Source organism: Carettochelys insculpta, chromosome 8 (genome assembly GCF_033958435.1).
Source record: "Carettochelys insculpta isolate YL-2023 chromosome 8, ASM3395843v1, whole genome shotgun sequence".
Lineage (NCBI taxonomy): Eukaryota > Metazoa > Chordata > Testudines > Carettochelyidae > Carettochelys > Carettochelys insculpta.
The window spans coordinates 56,376,862-56,398,766 of record NC_134144.1 but is presented as its reverse complement, the minus strand read 5'-3'; the positions used below and the strand labels follow the sequence as shown (position 1 = coordinate 56,398,766).

General features: G+C 39.2%; 1 protein-coding gene across 4 annotated transcripts in view; it reads left to right on the top strand.

The window, feature by feature from the left end:
- Positions 1-20,842, top strand: part of SPOPL (speckle type BTB/POZ protein like) — a 53,916-nt gene extending 33,074 nt beyond the window's left edge. For 3 of the 4 annotated variants that reach the window (XM_075001707.1, XM_075001706.1, XM_075001708.1), the window contains 7 exons: positions 1,582-1,709; positions 5,058-5,235; positions 5,337-5,392; positions 10,841-10,963; positions 14,688-14,830; positions 14,916-14,969; positions 16,370-20,842. In XM_075001707.1, the coding sequence (XP_074857808.1) occupies positions 1,582-1,709; positions 5,058-5,235; positions 5,337-5,392; positions 10,841-10,963; positions 14,688-14,830; positions 14,916-14,969; positions 16,370-16,703 (1,016 nt within the window). In that variant the 3' untranslated portion in view covers positions 16,704-20,842. The remainder of the gene's footprint in view (positions 1-1,581; positions 1,710-5,057; positions 5,236-5,336; positions 5,393-10,840; positions 10,964-14,687; positions 14,831-14,915; positions 14,970-16,369) is intronic. The other variant, XM_075001709.1, reaches the window with a different exon arrangement.
- Positions 20,843-21,905: the final 1,063 nt, after the last annotated feature.

Genomic DNA, 21,905 nt, shown 5'->3' with positions numbered 1-21,905 from the left:
CTGGGGCAAAATGAAAAGTGGCATTTAATGGTGGAGGGGTGGAATTTTCTGTGTTTTGTGTCTGATTTCGGATCACACAATTGTTTGCAAGTAAAAGATTGCTTTTCAAACTGCCAGTCCTACAAGCTCAATATAGCATTGAAGGGTAGGGTTGCCAACCTTCTAATTGCAGAAACCCAAACACTCCTGCACTGCCCCTTATCCAAGGCCAGACACCCTGACTTGCTCACTCTCATTCACTTTCACTGGGCTGAGGGAGAGCATTAGAGTGCAGGAGAGGGGTACAGCTGGGGCAGGAGGTTGGAGTGTCGGAGGGGATGAGAGAGTGCAGTCTCTGGACTGGCAAAGCTTACTTCAGGAGGCTCTGAAAGTGACCAGCATGTCTGGTTCCTGGGCCGATGGGCAGGCAAGTAGCTCTGTGCACAGTTAGGCAACTATGGCCAGTGGGAGCTGTGGAGCTGGCATTTGGAACGGGGGCAATGCACAGATATCCCCTGGCTGCTTCTGTGCCTAGGTGCCAGAGGAATGTGCTACTTGCTTCCAGGAATCATGCAGAGCAAGGGTAGGTAGGGGACCCTACCTTAACCCCCCTGCACTGCTGACTAGACTTCTAGTGGCCTGTTAAAATTTCCTGAATGTTTTCAATAGCCAAGCAGAAGACCAATGCCAATTCTGGTTGACTCCTGGCCAATCCTGGAGATTTTGCAGCCCTAATTGAGGGGCAAGTGGAGTTCTCTTTTACGCACTATTCCCAGTAATAAAGATTGTGCACATCATATGGTGCCTTTATTAGCTCAATTACACCTGTGTAATCTTCGACATTAGAAGAATTATAACTATTAATATAAAACCTAGCATTACTGCTTCCAAAATTTTGAAAAATTTTTCTAATCCAAAAAGGAAAATTGAACTCTCAAAAAATTCACTAACCAGATGCTAAATTCAGATTATGTGCGTTGAGGCATCAAAATCAAAACAGATACTTTTATTTATTTTATCTAATATTACATTAATATTTTAAATTTTATTATATAAGACCACTTTGACCTTGAAAACAAGAGTTCGTTTGCTTAGTCTCAAAACAAATGGTTAATTTCAAAACTTTGTTCCTCAAAAAATGTGAAGACAAGCTTCTTCAGAAACAATTTTGATTTTGAATAATCAGAGTTGTCTGAATGCAATTTTTTTTCCCCAACTAACTTGGATGACTAGATAAATTAGCTAGCAAGTAAAGAGGAAATATTTAAATGGATAGTCTTTGATTTAGTACAAATAATATTGTTGCTTAGAATTGTCTAGAATAATCTAGAGAAAATTAATCCAGAGAAATCTTTTAAAGACAAAGTAGATACTGTTTAGAAAAATGTAGGATGGTGCTCAGTGATGGATTTTTTCCAAAAAGATGATGAAATACTGAAACTGATTTTGCTTAAATCAATTTCACTCTTAAGCTTTCTCACTATTAAGGCTTTTTTCTTTTAAAAAAATAAAAAAAGGTCAGTTTACCACTGATTATCTTTCTATTTAACAAAATTTTTTCTTTGATGTACTTGTTCTATTCATCTTTTTGTCTTTTACCAGAAAGCCAAAGAGCATATCGATTTGTGCAAGGCAAGGACTGGGGTTTTAAAAAATTTATCCGAAGAGATTTTTTACTTGATGAAGCTAATGGTTTGTTACCGGATGACAAGCTTACATTATTTTGTGAGGTATGGGTTTTTAACTAATTAACACAAATTTCATATCTAAGTAAAAAGTTGCTGTTTGATAAAATTATGAACTTTCTTGTAGATGTGGTAAATCAGCAAGTTTAAAACTATAAATGCGAATATGGTGTGTGGATTACTTTCTGCTTTGATATAGATGTACTCCATACCAAAACATGTGTGATCTTATAACAGTGAGCTTCTGACTTCTCCAGATGACAAGGGAATGAGTTATATAGCTTATACAAAAGATGATTGATACATCTCATATATGAAAACTCAAGTACAGCGAGGTTGCTCTTTTCAGCCAAAATTTGTTTATTTAGAAGAACAATCAGCCTTGTCTACTGTGGCTCAGGAACACCTTTGGATCCTGATTATTATTACAAAACAAGCTAAACAGAAAAAGGAAACATTGTTATATTCATGACTATTACATTTTAATAAGTGAGCTAGTAAAATGGACATCAGTTATTTTAACAGTTGTCTTAATTTCTCAGCCAGCATCAAGGTTCCAACAGCAACTTCTGCTTGAGAGGGAATTTATAAACTGATATATTTAAACTTCTTAAAATAGGAGAATATAGCTATTGTAGTTCAGACTTATTTTGTATTTTAGCCTGAAGGCTATTTGCCCAACTTATTTATCTTTATAACAGTGCAGTGTGAACAAACATAGAGGTTATTTAAAGCAGAATAGGATAAATACCTCTATACTTACACTGTGTATCATGGAGTTAAGGAGAAATATATGAAGAAGCAAAATGTTAATCATACTAAATTATGCCAGTAACCTAAACTGTCTTTCTAAAATCCAGTAACACAGCTTATGACTTTTTAAAAATGGAAACCAGAGAAAAAGGTTGAGAGCTTACTGCATCTGGTATTAAATATACATTGGCTGGTTATCACTGCTGCCATGGACTGATTAGTGGCTTAGTGGGATGATAGATGCTTTAACTGCTAACAAGTTTGCTTTGATCTCTGTATTTACAGGAAATGTGTAAAATTGTCCTGGCAAGATTACAACTTAATTATATGTCATTATGCTGTGTAGGAAGAATAATTTGAAATGTGGCCCCTGAGACTAGATGGTGTAACTGTAGTGCATCTTATTTTCACTTAGACAGACGAGTTAAATTAGTTACATGATGAATTTATTCTGAATACAATTATTTGGTTAATAAAAGTAAATGTAGCAGCCACTTCATGGTTGTGCATGTATCCTCATGAGCTCTTTTTACAACCTGACCAGTATCAGATTGTTTTACTGGATAGCATTTATATTTGAAAATGTTTTGCAGTACATCATTTTAAAGGAAAAATACATATATAATTTTGAACATAAGAGACTTATCTATTCTATTAAGTTCAAACATATTTAATCTCAAGACCTATTTCTTTCCTATTGAAACTCTCCATATTTTCAAAATATCATTAGTTAATATTAAATGTAAGCAGAAGGAGGCATTACATTTAATAGTATACAATAAATGTGTTAACATAGCCTTTGCATGGGTGTTAAGCAATAAGTTATAGTGAAGTTGAAATCCTGCTAAAACTTCAGTTATTCTACAGGTTGAAGCTCTCTCATCTGGCACTGTCTTGTCTGGCAGCATCTGTAAGCCGGCGTGTTTTTAGTTAACTTGCCAACTGCTTATCATGTGCTTGGACAAATTTTTGATGACTCCATAAAGTTTGTTTACGACCACTAATCCTGGCTTTCAGTGTTCTGTGCTGTTATTTAGCTGTAATTTGCCTCTAAATTTCTTCTAAGAGCCCAGTAAGCTGTGGAAGCATTAGTAATGCTGCTAGACAATAGTGACCTCCTATAGTCTGGCAAATTCTCTCATTTGGCACCAGTCAGGTCCTGAGGTTACCAGACTAGAGAGGTTCAACCTGTATTATTCTTTTGTAGGTTTTGGTCTGGTATGTATATGAAAGATTTTATACTGTTTTAAGGTCCTACGACACAGGAATGCACCTCCAAATGACATTTTTTGTTCAGCTTTAATTCTGAATCCCCACCCCCCTCCCACCCCTTTTTCATGATTTATACACAGGCCTGGAGACTGATGCTAACCAAAAGTCTGTAATTACTACTATTAAATTACAGTGGTAAATAGTGAATGCTGAATAGTGAATAGCAATCCTGATATTGACAACTTCTGGTAAATAGCAGTGTTTAGCCAAAATCAGTCCCATCACTTTAACTTTAATGTTAGTGGGACTGGGATATTGGCAATGACATGCGACATATCGAGAACTTTTTAGGGAAGAAAGGCTCTGGCTGCAGGCAGGTTTGCAGGGCTGCAGTCAAGGAAAGAAGTGCCAATGTTTAGCACATCCCAATACTTACTTTCTTGGCTGAAGCCCCACAAGCCTGTCTGTCCCCTTTTTGGGGAGTAAAGGCACTTCAAAGTACCCGTGGCAACATAGCATGCTGGCACTTCAAAGTCGCCGCGGGGGAGAATTTGCCTAGAAATGGTGCATATGCATCGCAACACTTCATTAGTAATCTCCCATCACCCTGGTTACCATGCCCTCTTTGGAAGGGGGCAAGTGTAGGCAGAGCCTTAGACTCACTTTTTTGAAGAACCACTTTTAATCTTTTAAAGAGGAAAATATCCACATTTGATGTGTACCCCAGTACGGCAAAGTCAAACTGAATAATGAAGGGGCTGCATTTTACTTATACGTAGTTCATTTGCTTTTAGTCTACCCCTTTATGTAAAGTTGTACAAGTTCATTTTAATTAATCAGGGTAATTTACTAGTAAGTACTATGCAGGATCACTTTTATGAAACTCTGCTTCTCCTGTGTTCACATAATTAGTTTGGATTTAGAAAAGGGAGAGCCTTTAAGTACTGTTGGTTTACTAATAAGAGTTCTGTTTCTTAAGTGCATGAGTGGTCTTATATTTTGTCTGTCTTCAAAACAGCAATAATTTTACATTAAAGCTTCTATTTCTTTCCCAAGAATATTTTCTGCCTTGATTTAAGCACTGGCCTTTATCGTGCTGTTTGTGGCATCATACTCTGGAATTTTGTCTTTGTCAAATAACTATGCTAACTGAATGAATATATCTGTCATTGAAAAGAAAAGCCTTATTTCTCTTCCACTTTTTAAAAGGTTTGTTTAGTGTAGTGTTTCATAAAACCTACACTCAAATGTTTTGTCCTTCCCGCTTTGCATTTTGATTGGTTTAGAGTTGTGTGGAAAAGACAGAAGCATGAAACACATTCTTGCTTTATCTAAGAACTTCTCAAATTCTGGCAGAGATGCTAAAATGTAATGATTGCTGGCATTCAGTTATAAAGGAGTGTGTATCTTGCTGTCCTTTTCTGATAGGTGAGTGTGGTCCAAGATTCAGTAAATATATCAGGGCAGTCTAATACAAACACTTTGAAGGTACCTGAATGTCGACTAGCAGAAGATTTAGGGAATCTCTGGGAAACCACAAGATTTACAGATTGCAGTTTTTATGTAGGAGGACAAGAATTCAAAGCTCATAAGTCTGTCCTTGCAGGTACTTTTTACTTTTGTATTGTATCATTTTTATTTTATTAAATACAAACTATGAAACGCCTTGTGTTTAATTACATTTAATTTTCAATTCTTTTGCTACAGCTCGTTCACCAGTTTTCAATGCAATGTTTGAACATGAAATGGAGGAAAGCAAAAAGGTAAGCGTGACTGAAAATGTAAGGTTCCACTCTTGTTCTGATTCCAAAAAAAAGGAAGAATTCATAGAAAACTCAGTTGTACTTCATGGACTGATAAAGATAAAAGTGAGTATTTGGCTGGCATAGAAAAATCATGTCAAGTAAGTAACTATCTCAAGGTATCACTGTATTGGTGCCATCCAATGTCAGTAACTCAAGTTAGTGTCCCTCGAATGAGAGAGACCACCTTGCAAAATTACACTTGAGTTGTTCTGTGCTGTTGTTGCACTCATCTTTGTGTGACACTAAGATTTTTGGAGGGCATATCCTGCGGGTCTTTGTGCTGCAGTAAGATGAGCCAGTCTGAGTTGTTTCCTATGAATTGTGAAAATTTGTAATTTCTGAGCACAAAAAGAGAATTTGTGGGAAGATACTGCAGAACTAGTAGCTTTGAGGTGGAGCTAGTCTGCATCTGCACTGGAGTGGTTGTTTTTGCAGCTTGCAAGTTGCCCTCGCTCCAGCTGCAGTATGTACCACTTATGATCAGCCAACTTGAGTGAAAAGCATCACTGCATTTGAGTTAAGGGATTTCGTGTGTTTACATAACAGAGTTAGTCATAACTCAAATTAAGTTTGCAGTGAAGCCTTGAGGGGGATCAAGGTTCTTCTCATCAACCACAGATTCCATAAAACACTTCGCCAGTACAGTTGGTCTACAGGAGCAGTAGTGGTTCAATCAATCCAGGCTGCTTCATGCTCTTAATAGCTCTGACAGTGAAGTGCCATCTACCTGCATCATGGAAAAGAATACTTCAAATTCTAGCAATTTCTGCAGAACCATGGCCGTGGGGAGCTAGTGCAGAATAGGTAAGCGTTTTGCTGCTTTGACTGAGTTTGAGCTAGCTGTTCAAATACCAGTTCTAAAAGCACTGAGGTAAATCAGTGGCATTTCAAGCAACCTGGGTCTTTTCTCCTCCTGGTTAGTGAAAGCTAGTTTTGAATAGTGGAGGTCACTATGTAAATGTCATCACCTCTCTAAGGGAGAGAGGGGCAACCTAACGTTTGAAAATCTAGAAACAATCACATACTAGTTTATTGCCAAATCTCTAATATCTTCTCTTTGGCCAAGGCTACCCTGTAGATAATATTTAGCCTATTCCAGTAGTGCTGTAGCTGTACATCAACAATTTAAGCTTGCTTGCTGGAATGTGCGGACCATGCTGACTGGCTTGACTGAAGATCTTCAGGCCATCAGTGACACCCGCAAGACCGCTGTCATCAACGAGGAACTGAAGAGGCTCCGAGTTGATATCGCTGCACTGCAAGAGACGTGACTCGCAGATTCGGGATCTCTAAAGGAAAAGGACTACATCTTTTTCTGGCAGTGTAAAGCCCAAGAAGAACCCAGAGAGCATGGCGTTGGCTTTGCTGTCAGAAACACCCTTCTACAAATGGTGGATTTAGTCATGGGCGGATCAGAAAGACTTCTTCGGATCACGCTTCAAACTTGCGCCGGTCCCGTCCACCTGGTCAGTGCTTATGCTCCAGCCCTGTACGCCACACCAGAAGTAACAGACAAGTTCTATGACGTGCTTAGCGCTGCTGTAGCGCACATACCTGCTCGTGAACAACTGTACATGTTGGGTGACTTCAATGCAAGAGTTGGAGCTGATTGGGCCTGATGGCCTTCCTGCTTAGGACACTTCGGTGTGGGAAAAATGAATGACAATGGACAGCGTCTCCTTGAACTGTGCACCACAAACACATTCTTCCAAACGAAGCCACAGCACAGAGTGTCATGGAGACACCCACACTCGAAGCACTGGCATCAACTAGACGTGGTCATCACTAGGCGTAATAACCTCAAAAACGTCCTTCTGACGCAGCTATCGTAGTGCTGACTGTGATACAGATCACTCACTAGTTTGCTCCAAGCTCAAGCTGAGAACCAAGAAGCTGTACCACTCTAAACTTGCTGGAAGGCCCCGCATTGATGCCAGAAAGACGGCAAACTCGGAGAAAGCTGAAAAGTTCAGAGACCCTCTCCAGGAAAATCTGTGCAGCAGCCCCGGGGGCGCCAATGTGACATCCAAATGGCAACATCTGAGGGATACAGTTTACAACATGGCCTTGTCGGTGTTTGGAAGAAAAGCTAGAAACACGAACAACTGGTTCGAAGCTAACTCAAATGAGATGGTTCCAGTCATTGAAAAGAAGCACGCTGCACTCCTGGAGTACAAACGCTCACCGAGCCAGAGTATCCAGCAAGCACTTAGAGCATCCAGCAAGCACTTAGAGCGGCCAGAAGAACAGTACAGCAGACAGCCAGGCACTGTGCCAACAACCACTGGCTCCAGCTATGCAGCAGCATCCAGACCTGCGCTGACTTTGGTAATCTCAGAGGAATGTACGAGGGTATGAAGAAGGCATTAGGACCCACCCAGAACAAGATGGCACCTCTGAAATCCAAATCTGGTGAAGTCATCGCTGACAAAGCCAAACAGATGGAGTGCTGAGTTGAGCACTACTCCGAGCTGTACTCATGCGAGAACGTTGTGGTTGACGCAGCCCTCGATGCTGTCGAGCTCCTACCGGTAATGGACGAACTGGATCAGGAACCGACTGTGGATGAACTGAAGAGAGCCATCAACAGCATTGCAGCAGGCAGGGCCCCAGCCAGGATGGTATACCACCAGAGGTAATCAAGTGTGCCGCGGACACACTCCTGGAACCCCTACATGAGCTACTGTGTCTGTGCTGGAAAGAGGGTGAGGTTCCACAGGATATGCGTGACACCAACATTGTAACATTGTATAAGAACAAAGGAGACAGAAGCAACTGCAACAACTACTGTGGAATCTCCCTCCTAAGCGTCACTGGTAAACTGTTCGCTCGCGTCATCCTCGGCAGACTCCAGAAGATTGCTGAGAAGGGTGTACCCCAAATCACAGCGTGGATTCCGCGCAGAGAGGTCTACTGTTGACATGGTCTTCTCTCTAAGGCAGCTTCAGGAGAAGTGCAGGGAGCAGAGGAAGCTACTCTACATAGCCTTCATCGACCTGACCAAGGCCTTCGACTTGGTCAGCAGGGATGGTCTGTTCAAACTGCTCCACAAGATAGGCTGTCCTCCACAGTTACTCAAGATGATCCAGTCGTTCCACGAAGACATGAGAGGAACCATCCAATATGACGGCGCATTATCGGATGCTTTCAAAATCAGGAGCGGCGTCAAACAAGGATGTGTGCTTGCTCTGACATTGTTCGGGATCTTCTTCGCACTCCTCCTGAAGCATGCCTTTGGATCTTCAACAGAGGGCATCTTGCTGCACACAAGATCTGATGGGAAACTCTTTAATGTTGCAAGGCTGAAAGCTAAGTCTAAGGTGCGGGAAGTCCTCATCAGAGACATGCTGTTTGCAGACGATGCTGCTGTAGTGTCTCACACAGAAGACCAACTTCAACAACTGCTGGATCAGTTCTCCAAAGCGTGCAAGGACTTTGGGCTTACCATCAGCCTAAAGAAGACAAACGTACTCGGTCAGGATGTTGTTGAATCCCCATCAATCAGCACTGACAACTATACGTTAGAGGTCATCCACGAGTTCGTTTACCTCGGGTCCACCATCACTGACACCCTGTCGTTGGACACTGAGCTAAATAGGAGGATTGGAAAAGCAGCCACAACTCTGTCCAGACTCAGCAAGAGAGTGCGGAATAACAACAAGCTGTACACTCACACCAAAATGCAAGTCTACAGAGCCTGCATCCTCAGCACCCTCCTTTATGGCAGCGAGACTTGGACCCTGTATGCCCACCAGGAAAAGAGGCTGAACGTCTTCCACTTGCGCTGCCTCAGGCACATCCTTGGAATATCATGGAAGGACAGAGTGACCAACACTGCCGTCCTCGAGCAAGCTGGAATCCCAACCATGCACACCCTCCTCAGGCAGCGTCGGCTCCGCTGGCTTGGCCACGTCCACAGGATGAATGATGGAAGGATTCCAAAAGACATCCTGTATGGTGATCTAGCCTCTGGCAAAAGACCTCCCGGACGCCCCCAGTTGCGCTACAAAGATGTCTGCAATAGAGACCTCAGAGAGGTAGACATGGAGCTGGACAACTGGGAGGAACTAGCAGACGACCGCAGCAGATGGAGGCAAGGGTTACACAAGGGCCTTCAGAAGGGTGAGATGAAGATCAGACAGCTAGCAGAGGAGAAGTGAGCTCACAGAAAGCACACTACGGACTTGCCAGACACCCACCACATCTGCAAGAGATGCAGCAAGGACTGTCACTCTTGTCTGGGTCTTCATAGTCACAGTAGACGCTGTAAATGAAGTCCTAAATTGAAACTTTAAAGGGCGTGATCCATAGTCTACGTAGACTGAAGGATGCCTACATGTAGCTGTAACATCATCTTGGAGCCCTTCTAACTCTGTTAGATCTGGAGATGACACTCATCATCTGGATTATTAGGCCTGATCCTGCATATTCCATAGCTCTGCAGTGGTAGAACTTGCCATACATAGATTTCAGCCGTTGGATAACTAGAGTCTCAGTTTTCATTCTTGTTCTTTGTGTGTACAAAAATAACTTTGCAAATATGAATAAAGCATAAAATGATGCAATATTTTCTTCCTGGGTTTGCAGTCAACTTGACACAACACCTCTCAAAGTTGTGCATGTTGCCCTTCATCACAACTAGTGACTAATTTCAAGACACAAAATTTGTATTTTTTCCAAGATGACATGGGAGTAAGGGATGACATGGGGGTGTATTTCAAAGTGCATGCATGTAGACTGCCTGTCAGCACTTGGAAGTTAGCAGCTTCAAAATTCGTGCGTCCGCCATTATGCTAATAAGGCACTGCACATGCATGGCAGTGCCTCACTAATATTCCCCAGTCCGTGTCATTTCCATGCCCCCCTTTGAAGAAGGGGGCTAGTGTAGATGCTGTCTTAGGGATTCAAGTGAGGTAAAAACATGGTCTTGGCCAGGCCTGCCTTAAGAGTCACTTCCAGAAAAAGTTGTCCCCACTAAATTGAGCAAATGAAGGCTCACTCTTCTCTTTTCTATTGGCAAACGTTTTGCTCTCTCCAGTACTTGTGTTTCTTGCTGTTTCAAGGAATGCTGATGAATTTAAATCCAGACCAGGATGTATTTTTAAAAATCCCACAGACCATATTGCATTCTTTAAGATAATTTTTGCATAGCAGATTCCATATAAATCCAGCCACTTCTAAGAGGGCTGGGATCTCCATCAGACTAACTTGTGAAGGTGATGGAAAAAGAGGATCTTGACTGTAGGTCTACAGTTGAATCTAGAAATTCCAACGTAACCTTGTGAGGTTTTTGTGTGATGGATAAGAAGTAAAAGCTTGTAACAAGCGAAGTAGATGATGTTCTTAACATTTAATTCCAAAATTAATGGCTGTTATGGTTTTTCCTTTTTTGTTTTTATTGAACAGAATCGTGTAGAAATAAATGATGTAGACCCTGAGGTTTTTAAAGAAATGTTGAGGTTCATTTACACGGGGAAAGCGCCAAACCTTGACAAAATGGCTGACAATATGTTGGCAGCTGCAGACAAAGTAAGTAATTAGCTCTTGAAGGCCTCAGAATTGTTGTTTCATAAATCCCTATTCTAAAAATGTATATTTTGAATTGTTTGAATACTGCCACAGTTGATGTCTAAAAGAAAAATAGATGCACCAACAGCTACAAGAAAAGGAGAGGGTGGATGGGAGACATGTTTTGGAGTGGTGGAAAGCTGAAAACTAAATAAAGTATTTCCTGACTGCTAGGAGTATGTGCTACCGAAATTCTTCTGAAGAAATGGGGGAGCATATTAAATATCTTTTTGAAAATTAGTATTGACAAAAGTGTCTCCTTTGTATTATGAGATAGAATAAACAAACAGGGCCACCTTCTATAACTACTACATAACTGTTTCTATAGCTTTGTCATCTTTGTTTCTTATGACCCTAAAATTATGGTTTCCCAAATTCGGGGGGAGGGGGTGCCCTCCTGGAGGTGAGCATGAAGAAATTTCACGTGGTGGCAGTGCGAGGCGACCCAGCCCTCCTCTCCCCCACATCATTCCCCCACTCCAAGAAAGAGCTGGCCTTTGCTTCTGGCTCTCAGCCCCTGCCATTTTACCCGGGTGGCTTGGCACAGCTGCTATAAAAAAGTAGGCAGCTGGCGAAGACCCATGCGGAGGTAGATGTCTCCTGCAAAGGTGAGTGAGTGTGGATTGCCGGGGAGGGGAAGGATGGTGTTAGATGGGGGACTGGGAGTGCCTAGCTCGGGGGAGGAGGATGGGGAATTGGGTAAGAGTGGGGACTGGTGGAACCTGGCTTTTGAGGGAGGGGAGGGGCTTGGCTCAGGTTGGGGGGCGAGGGGGGGGGGCTCCTGAGGCTCAGATGGGCAGCTCACAGGGCTTACAGGCTTGGGCAGCTGGTCCTGGCATTGCAGGGCTCAGTCAGCTTGAGCAGGCGGGTCTGGTAGCACATGGCTTGGGCAGGCAGGCAGCTGGTATGCGGCTCAAGCATCTGGCCAGCTGGGGCTGCACCAGGCATCTGCAAGGGGCCAAGGACAATTATTTGTGCTTATTTTTAATTTTAAATAAGATTTTTTTGTCAAATTTGTGTTTATTTTAATTTACGAGTTGAATTTTTTGTTAAAAGGGCAGTTGGATGCTAGTAACGAAAAGGTGGGCGGGGGGTGAGGGTTTCTCAAAAATCAAAAGAGGGGCATGATGCTGGTAAGTTTGGGAATCACTCCCCTAAATAGCCCTTATCTGTCTTATTTTAAAATAAACCTTAACCACACCCCTTAAATGTTTTCACTGTTTCTCTGAAATGTTCCTTCAGGCCTTCTTGAAATGGGGGACTTAAACAACAACACCGTATTCAAGATGATCTTATAATATTTCATATTTTAATATGCTATTCCAAGATCTTTTTTTGAAGAACCGTACAAGTGTAATTTCTTCTTTGCTCATTCTACTATTATTGTACATTGAGCCAAAATTTCATCTAGGGGTCAGCTGTGAGGTCTGTTTTCTTCTAAGTGGGTGCAGCTAATGTAAAAGCCAGCCATATGTGAACTCTTCACTTTGTTCTTCTCAAGATGCATTACTTTAGGCCTCATCTACGCTAACCCCCTGTTCCGCCAACATCCCCGTTGAGTGACTGTGTGCAAATAGTGTAACTACTCTAAGCAAATAGTTGTGGTATCATCCACGTGGTAAGGTCAGTGGAGATTTCTTTCCTATCAACTCCAGCTACTCTCCTCACCCAGATGGAGTACTGGAGTCAATGGGAGAGCGTTCAGAGATCAATATATCGCATCTAGGATGTGATAAATCAACGGCCAGTGGATTGATCACTCCAGCAACAATTCACCATATAGTGGAGACAAGCCCTTCTACTTGTCTACATTTTTTTCCTTCGTCAGGTCCTTCACCAACTGTTTGACTTTGGACTGACTACTAGTTGATTAGAGAAGGAGACTTTTATATGAAAGTCATACTTGTTTATTATATTATACTCACTTGAAATTATATCTCAAAATAATATTTCTGGTACTAAAGGTTTGTAGCTGCCATGAGCAACCTTGGCACCTTGTTTAACATAAATACAGCGTTGATGCCCCTTTGTGGCTAACTTTGTCTAAGACTTCATTCTTAAATTCCTTCTTAACTATTGTATGCCGCTATCTAGGCCTTGATGAAACAGTATTTTAGCCCTCTTCTCATACCTCTGAAAGTGCCTCATCTTCAAGATCTCAGTGAGTCTGAGATAGATATTAAAGGCACTCAACAGTGGAGAGAACTGGAGAAGTAGTGTTCCTGCATAAATGAAGACTTTTATCTATGGTATGATTGCTAATACCAGAAACTGCCAAAGGCTGCTTGCTCTCTTTTTTTTTTTTTTTGAATGAAAAATAATAGTCTAAAAAGTAGTTCTGCAGTGTTACAAAAGCAACTCTGTTAAACTTCTGCCTCATCTGCTAGAGGTGGCTCTATTGTAACTGGCTGTTATTTGTATGATCCAAATAGAAGCACCCTAGAGAACAGAAGAATAGTGAATTGAAACAGAAATGGTCTGAGAATGGAGAAATTTAGTTGAGATAAAGCAGTGTGGTTTTCCTTTGTCTGTGTGTCTGTTTGTGTATTCTATTTGTATTAATAAGTAACAAATACATGTGGCAGCTTCACTTTTTTATGCAGTGATTATTTCTAAATTTTTAAATTTTAATTTTAGTTTTTTATGGAGACTTTGGAATTTGTACAACTGATGGATTCTAAATTAAGTATTCGCACTTTAAAAGATCTGAGTGGCCTTGTATACAGCTTAAAGAGAATGTTCAATGTGCAGCACTGGTCAAAAAGTAAGCAATGTTGAGATGCATGGAATCTGAAAGAGGATATAATTCCTTTTACATGTCAATATTATACCTTTGCTTAGATTGCTTGATGTAGTTCTGGTCATCCTGTTTCAAGCATACAGCAGATATATCAGAGGGTCAGAAACAGGAAAACAAAATGGTTAGGGGTATGGAAAAATAATTCTGTATCACAATTTTCCTGAAAGAGGAACCTGGGAGATATTAAAAAAATATTATCCCCCTCCAAAAAAAAAAAAAAAAACTTTAGAGAGGGAAATTAGGTATTCCTTATGTGCCTTTATTTAGTGCAAGAATTATTGAACTTTTAATGAGTCCCAGAGCACTGGTCAGTTATAAATTTGTTTTTATTTTCATGTATATCAATGGAACTCATTGCCACAGTATAATGTTGAAGGTAAGAGGTTAGAAGAAGTTTAAAATGCTTCTTATGTGGCTAATAATTCAAATGCTGATGTTCTGGCTAGGGAACAGGCAAGTCAGTGACAGGAGTTAGGAGGAACCTTCTCTTCCAGTGGAATTTTATTTAATTTTCCGTTCTGGTGATTCGTGCACTTTCATCTGAAATTTCTGGGATTGGACGTTGTCAGATGTTTTACTTGATTTTTGAGCCAGTGGTCTGATTTGAGTTTTGCAGTTCCTAGTATCCTGCTATTTTTAAATATTTGTTGCTTCTCTTGACCTTTTTGTCATGTTAGTACCAGGGGAGGGAGTACAGAGTCCAGCATTAATTTTAATTTAGCGGTTTTAGTAATTCTCCTGTGAGGGATGCTGCTCAGTCTTGAGGAATGGTGCTAAGAACTTCACAGGATTGGGGCGGTTGTTCTTTTGATTTGTTGTGCTTTGCAGATTACAGCAGAAAGAATAAGTGTGAAGAATGATTAGTATAGTTTTTTCTTTCATTAGTATGCACTGGAACGGCTGAAGGTCATGTGTGAAGAGGCACTCTGTAGTAACCTGTCAGTAGAAAACGTTGCTGACATTCTTATCCTCGCAGATTTGCACAGTGCGGAACAGTTGAAAGCACAAGCAATAGATTTTATTAACAGGCAAGTAGTGTTCCTTTTTATGACACATGAAAGAATACCTTAAATATGCCTGCTTTCTAAATATTTTGTATTCCTCTTATCATAGGTGCAGCGTTCTTAGACAGCTTGGGTGTAAAGATGGGAAAAACTGGAATAGCAAGTAAGTAAAATGATTCCTGAAGTTTAAAATTCCCTTTTCATGCCACACATACTTCCGACGTTATCTGGTAGTACAAGAGAGCCACTCTTTGCTTTGACTGCCACAGGAGTAAAGACGAACCTGCTGTAGTCTGTTTAGCCGTAGAAGGTGTCCTTTTCAAATGTCAGTGCCACCAGAACAAGGTGAAGTTAAGCTGCTGCAACAGCTGCCTTGCTTTCCAGGACATACTCTTCCACAATTCTACCCCCTTCTTTCCCTTTCCCTTCCATGGAGCAAAAGAGCTGAGGCTAACCTGCCTCAGCTAGAAGACAACAGTAGCCAACATTAATGCTTGCTTACTCACTTGGCTTCAGTTTGCTGCTGTGGGGAGCAGTGAGAGGGCAGAAGCAGCAACCTGTGCAAACACCTCTTCACCCCCACCCCCCTTTTATATATCGACCTGCTGAAGGCTGCAGCAAAGTAAGAAGCCCTACTCCAGCACTGATGCAATAAAGAGCAACTAGGGCAAGACACAACATAAGAAGGGAGAATAGGGCTGCTATTTTGGAATATGAGAGTGCACAAAGGCTTCCCCCAGGATCAGGAATCTATCGTGCAAATAGACAGGCAGACACACAGAATTTTCATTCTGATGTGAAAGAAGAAGCAACAAGTAAGTGAGATATACAGGAAGGGGGATGGAGAAACATGGTGGCAAACATATTTCCAGTGTTGGGCATCAGTATAAGAACCTAGAGAGATAAGATCATGCAGTTATGTCAGGTTGCTGGTACACAGTTTTGACTGTTTCAAATCATTCAGAAATCAACTTTAAAAACAGACAAAATCAGCTATTCCTATACTTCTGTACAGCCTAGTTGTCCATGGTTGCCTGTAAGTGTTGTAACTGAAATGGGTCTTGGGGAGGTTTGGCCTGACGATTCTTCCAAAGTGTGCACAGTGGAGCTGGAACTTCTAAACAGTTTCCAAGGGAACCTTTCCTTTACTGACCTTCAACAAAAGGATTTTATATCCGTGTGTCCCCCAGAATACAGTGTATACTGATATAGTGTCAGTGAGTTCAGTAGTGAAGAATTATTACTGGCATATGAAATATGCTGATCCTTTAGACCCCTGCACACAGTTAGTGCATAGCCTTGGCTGAAAGCATGGCATAGTTAACTTCATTCAGTGGAAAATTCAAACTGCAGAACCATGTTAAATATATTTATTCCAGTTAACCTGTAATTGTACTAAACTATAAGTGAATACAGTGTTGGTTACAAATAACATACAACTGCAGTCAATTGCAGCATGTCACATGTGAAATCATTCTAAGTATTTTCCAGATTCAGCTTTTATAGTATTCAGCGTTATATGGATGTAATACATTTTAACTGTGATTTTTCTTAAATCTTTTGTTGTCAGCCAAGCAACAGACATAATGGAAACAGCAGGCTGGAAGTCCATGATCCACTCTCATCCTCACTTAGTAGCAGAGGCCTTTCGAGCATTAGCATCTGCACAGTGTCCACAGTTTGGCATTCCGCGCAAACGGCTAAAGCAGTCATGAAATCTTCCATGAACTTTAGAGAAACTGAAATGACTCCTCCTCCTCCATGTCCAGAGGTGTTTTCACAAACCATAACAAGAATTTTTGTTATCCTTGTCCACAGAACAGAAGCTGAAAAAGCCTATTGTTTGCTTTTCAGTTGGATAATTTATGGTTTAATCCTCAGCTTTAAATTAGACTGATTACTCTCTAGTTCACTGAAAGGCCTTAAATTATCTTCAATGACTCTCTAGTCCATATAGTCTAATGTATCTTGATTTTTTTTTTTTTTTAAATTGTGCCTTGTCTTTTGACTAGGCTATGCAGGATTGCACTAGCTCCATAATGCAGTAAAGTTGATAACTGAAGATTAACTTTTGAAAGGGATCTTCCATTATTTTTTAAAAAATGAAGATTATAGTTTTGGTTTTGTGCTAACTGGAAGGATTCAACTAGCTTCTCATTTAAAAGCACTTGCACTAGGGACACACAATGTGCCCCCAGTCCAAGTTCAATACATAGGGGGAACCAGTTTTACTTTCAGAGGATGCCAACAAGCTGTTAATGGCAATATACGGCTATGAACATAATTTATTTTTCATTGTGGGGGCAAATATGCAATGGTTTGGCCCAAAAATGTATTTTCAATATCGTTTGTAATGCCTATTGTGTGTATGTCAAAGCTGTCTAACAAATGTGTTAAAAAAGAAACACAATAAACCTTTTGCCTGTGTTTCTTTATGGTCCATCACTAGTTTACATTGGATGGAGAATAAGGTAAAGGTAAAGATTTTGCTGTGAAGAGGGAATAGTATTGTATTTGAAGACATTATTTATATCTCACATGTATGGTTCCATAGAAAAGTAAAGGATGCATGGAATGACCAAATGTAAATTTAAGAAATGGGCCAAATGGATTCAGAATATGCACTTTTAATGCGTATCTTTTGTATGTTGTGTGGTACATATATATTTTGCTTTTGATGAATTAATGAGGTACAGGTATTTGTGGCGTAACTTTTTAAATACATTTTAAGATGCCCACTGCCACATGGGATTTAGTTTTGTTATTACGAACAAGAAAAGCATGTCTATGAGGATTTAAATGAGTGTGAATATTGTAAGCTCTCATTCTATATTGAATATTTTCAAATATTTGACAAAGGCATGTGAATGACACAACAAACTTTGGAAGAGGGTCTGTTCTTCACTCAACACGTGTGCACAATTTCTATTCACACTAATGGAAGAAACAGCTCATAGGAAGAATAGATCCCTGAGATGTCAGATGGTATTTGCAAGCACAAGCTTGCTTTTTCTAGCATTTTGGTTATTGTACTAGCATTGTGGGTGGCATTGAAATTCTGCATAATGTGAAAAGGATGAAACATTTGTAAACTGCTTGTCATGGGCCAGTTCTTTATTATATGAACCTTAGCTTTAATACCGACATTTTCAGTGTTTGATAGCTTTGTTTACAACTGGGGGGGGAAGGTGCAGTAGTGCACATTTCTAAATGTTTCCTGAGTTATAACATAGAATTTACTGTAAGGATTATAATATGCTGTTAGTTATTTGTCAAGATTTTCATTTAATAGTGGGAAATGGGAGGAGCTCTCACTGGATTTATAAACGTTGTTATGATAAACATGTCAGTAAATTTAAGATTTACCTTCTCAAAAGGTACCTCCTGATTTCTTTAAGGTTTCTCAAAATTAATCCCAGTGAATTATAGGAGGGTAAAGTATATATGCTTTTATTACCAAGTAATCCTTTAATATGGACAAACCAGAAATAAGTGCCCCCTCCAGTTTTTCTTTTTTTTTAAAAAAACCTCTGAATTATTGAACTAAATCTTTGTGGCTTAAGTATAAAATCAGAACCATTCTTAGACTAGTGTCTAAATGGTACAGGGTGTATTTTACCAGGCTCTATTTATAGAGTAGTTTAATGTTTATCCAATGTTTCTTTAAATATTTATCTAAATTAAGATATTGGATGCATTCTTCACGTTAGGGTTTATGAAAATACATGTTCCCTCCAAAAAATGACATATTTGCTGCAGTATATAACAAATAAGAACTAATGTGTTTGTATCATCATGAACAAACTCACTGTTGAAACTTGCAGCTCTAATACATAAAGTGACTTGAATATTTAATAGTGTAATTGATTGTCCAGTTCATCTTGTTCTAAATTACAACATGGAGTAATAATCTAATACAAAGCCTAAGGATTTTGTTCTGAAGATTTTTTTTTAAATTGTAATAGCACACTTTGTACCAAAAATGTCAAACACTGTGCTGTAGGAATCTCTATATTTGTAGACATATCCATTTTTCCAGTAAGGCAGTGCACACCATACCTTACAGAAATGGAAAATCATGACAGTTGATATGCTTATATTTGGTTTTATTTATTATGTATAATTTTAAGTTTTGTCTGCTCTTAAGAAAAATGGTAAAATAATTGCTGTATTCTCAAGTGTGCACTAATTATTTACATTCTCATTCTTGGTTGAACCACATGCAGAGTTCTCACTGGACTTAAGTCAATAGCTGGTATGAACAACTGTCTCCTTTTAGATTCAGCCTCCTGCTTTTATTTTGATTTGTATTCCTTACATTTCAGAATGTCTTTTTTAAAAACGCAATGATCAGTTTCAATTTCAGCAGATGTAAAACTCTCTAGTACAAAAGTATAGTCTTTCAAGCCAGCATACAGAAGTGTATTTGATCTGCTTAAAGGATTTGGAGTACAAAGTGTGGTGGTATATTAGTTTGTCTTTCTAACATTATTCTCTTAAATATACATGAGCCACAACTTCCAAACTTTTCTAGGGAGAACCCTGCATGTGGTCTGTGTATGTGTGATTTTGTGTGGTGGTTCTTTTTTTTGAATGACTTTTATTAAAAAAAAAAACAAAAAAACACTCAGTTCACTGTTGGGATGATGGTAGAACTGATTACATAATTTTTCCATTTGGACCTTTTCTGGGGAGGTGTTTTGAATGGATGAAGCTTAAAACAACCTTGTTTCATAGTCCATTCACTGCATTCAAAAGTATGAACACAGAGTGCCTTTTCTAGGATACCTTTGCAATGAATACAAAATTAAAAGAATATTTAATCTTTAAAACAAATATTTTACAAGTTCTTAAGGAGAATGTTTGCAAAATAAGTAAAGGTGAGATAGATACAAGTTATGGAATACTGATTTGAATATTATGTTTTACTTGATTGTTAAATTCAGATTTATTCGCTGGATAATAAATGATAAAAACAAACTTTTAATAAGGTTTACCAACTTATGTATTGGATAATTGTTGCCAACAAAATATTTCTTGGTTGTATGATTACAGATAGATTTTTGTTTTTGTGATTTCTAAAATGTGGAAATTGCAAACACAAAGGCTTAAATTACTGAGGTAATTTGGTTTTTACTTCAAGTATTTGGTTCTTGTAGGGTGCGTCCACATTAGGAACTAACTTCAAAGTAGCCAGTAGAGAGTCTACACACACTTTCCCTTACTTCAAAGTTAACTCTGAAGTCGGGAGCCCAACTTTGAAGTCCTTATTCCATTGCCAGGAATTGAGTAGTGCCCTACTACTTCAAAGTCAAACTTCGAAGGGTGTGTGTAGACACTCAACTTTGAAGTTGCACTTTGAAGTAAGCGACTTCGAAGTTATTTTTGTAGTGTAGACACAGCCATAGTGATTTAAATATTTAGAAAGAAACTCATCACTGTGTTGAGGGACAGCATAAGGCCTATTTACTACTTACCCTCATAAAATAAGTCCATTATTTTAGAAGATACCCAAGTGCAAATTGAAATACAATTGACAGCTGTGAGTATTAATGTTAAAAGCTACACTTTATCCAAATATTCTGAATTTTAATTGACAGCCTAAAATTAACTGTTTTCTTTCAACTGACATTGATCCTCCTGATAGGCTATAGTTTATAATCTGTTTTAATTAGTCTCACAACTTGTCTTTTGTTTGCAGTAAATGGACTTAGTTTGGAAAGGGAATGCATTTTGTTAAAGTGCTTTTCATTGTAGATAATCCTGGCTTTTGAGAATTCAGAAAGAGGGGTTAACATAAATGAGTCCTATTTTAGAAATGATAATTAATGAAATTATTTAGACCTGTTTTGAGGTGGAAGTGATTGAGAATTCAGATATGTAAACATCTGCATCAAACCATCCAGCTTTTTTATCAGCTGATGTTAATGGTGAAATACTTTTTGTATCTTGTTGCTGAAAATATTTTTTTTGCATTTCAGCACATCAAGTTACAATAAAGTTGTTACTTATACAGAATCCTTCTCTGCAATTTGTATTTTCTTTTGGATTTGGACCTCACTGTAGTTGCCTTACGCCTCTTTTCTTGAGATAATGGTATTTTAGTACCCAGAAGATAATTCAGAATTTTAAATACCGTAGAATATCATTGCCCCCATAAGTGGTTACTCTTCTATTAGAGAGCATGTTACAGTCATGTTCAACAGTCTTCATGGGCTTTTGGTAGGTTTTCAGGTTGGTGTTTAAATGTTTTCACCTATAAAATTCTAAGTATTTTGAGACTTGCCTACCTGTGAGACCACCTTCTCTCCATGCACTACCTCCAGAATGATGATCATGGGGCAGGTACCCAAGCTAAAATCGTTTGCTTTATGTATAAGGAGATCATAGAGGCACTATAGAATCTACTTGCATGTCTTCCATTTCCACCACATTAACACAGAACCAAAACCTTAAAAGGATCCTTCAAATCTGTTTTTCTTGGGCTTTCAATGATTGACTAGATATAGGTATGTGATAAGCAGATGAGATAGTGGCATTATTAGCATTTGTTTCAAGAATTTGGACTTGCTATTTAAAGTAGCTATTTTGTGTAATTTTTCTTAATATTTGCAAAAATACATAGAACTATCTGCATTGCTGATTTAAAGAAAGTAAGCCAAGTTTTAAGAGAGATTTTCAGAGATGGATGCTTTCAAGGTAAGTTGTTATATCGAATAACAGTGACCAAAAGGTAATGTTGACTGCTGCAGTGAAAAATAAATACCTGCATAGCAATGCATACGTAACTCAAAATTCATTTGTTTTCCTGACAGTGGTCAACAGCCAAGGGCCTTTTCATTTCCTTTGCCTATGACTAGGGGCTTGAGAAGTTACCTCAGTTGCAAGTCAGCCTTTTAAATTCATTTATCTTCCTTCTTTCTGAGGTCAGTTTTAACAGTAACAGTGTCCCCACCCAGTTATTTTCAAAGCAAGCCTTATTGTCCAAGCACAGAAAATGAATTTAATTTGAAATTTAGCTTATACTATGCAGTTGGTTTTTTTAAAAAAAAAAAATCTTTAGGCATTAAATGTTAGAGGTATTAAAACTCTTCTGGGT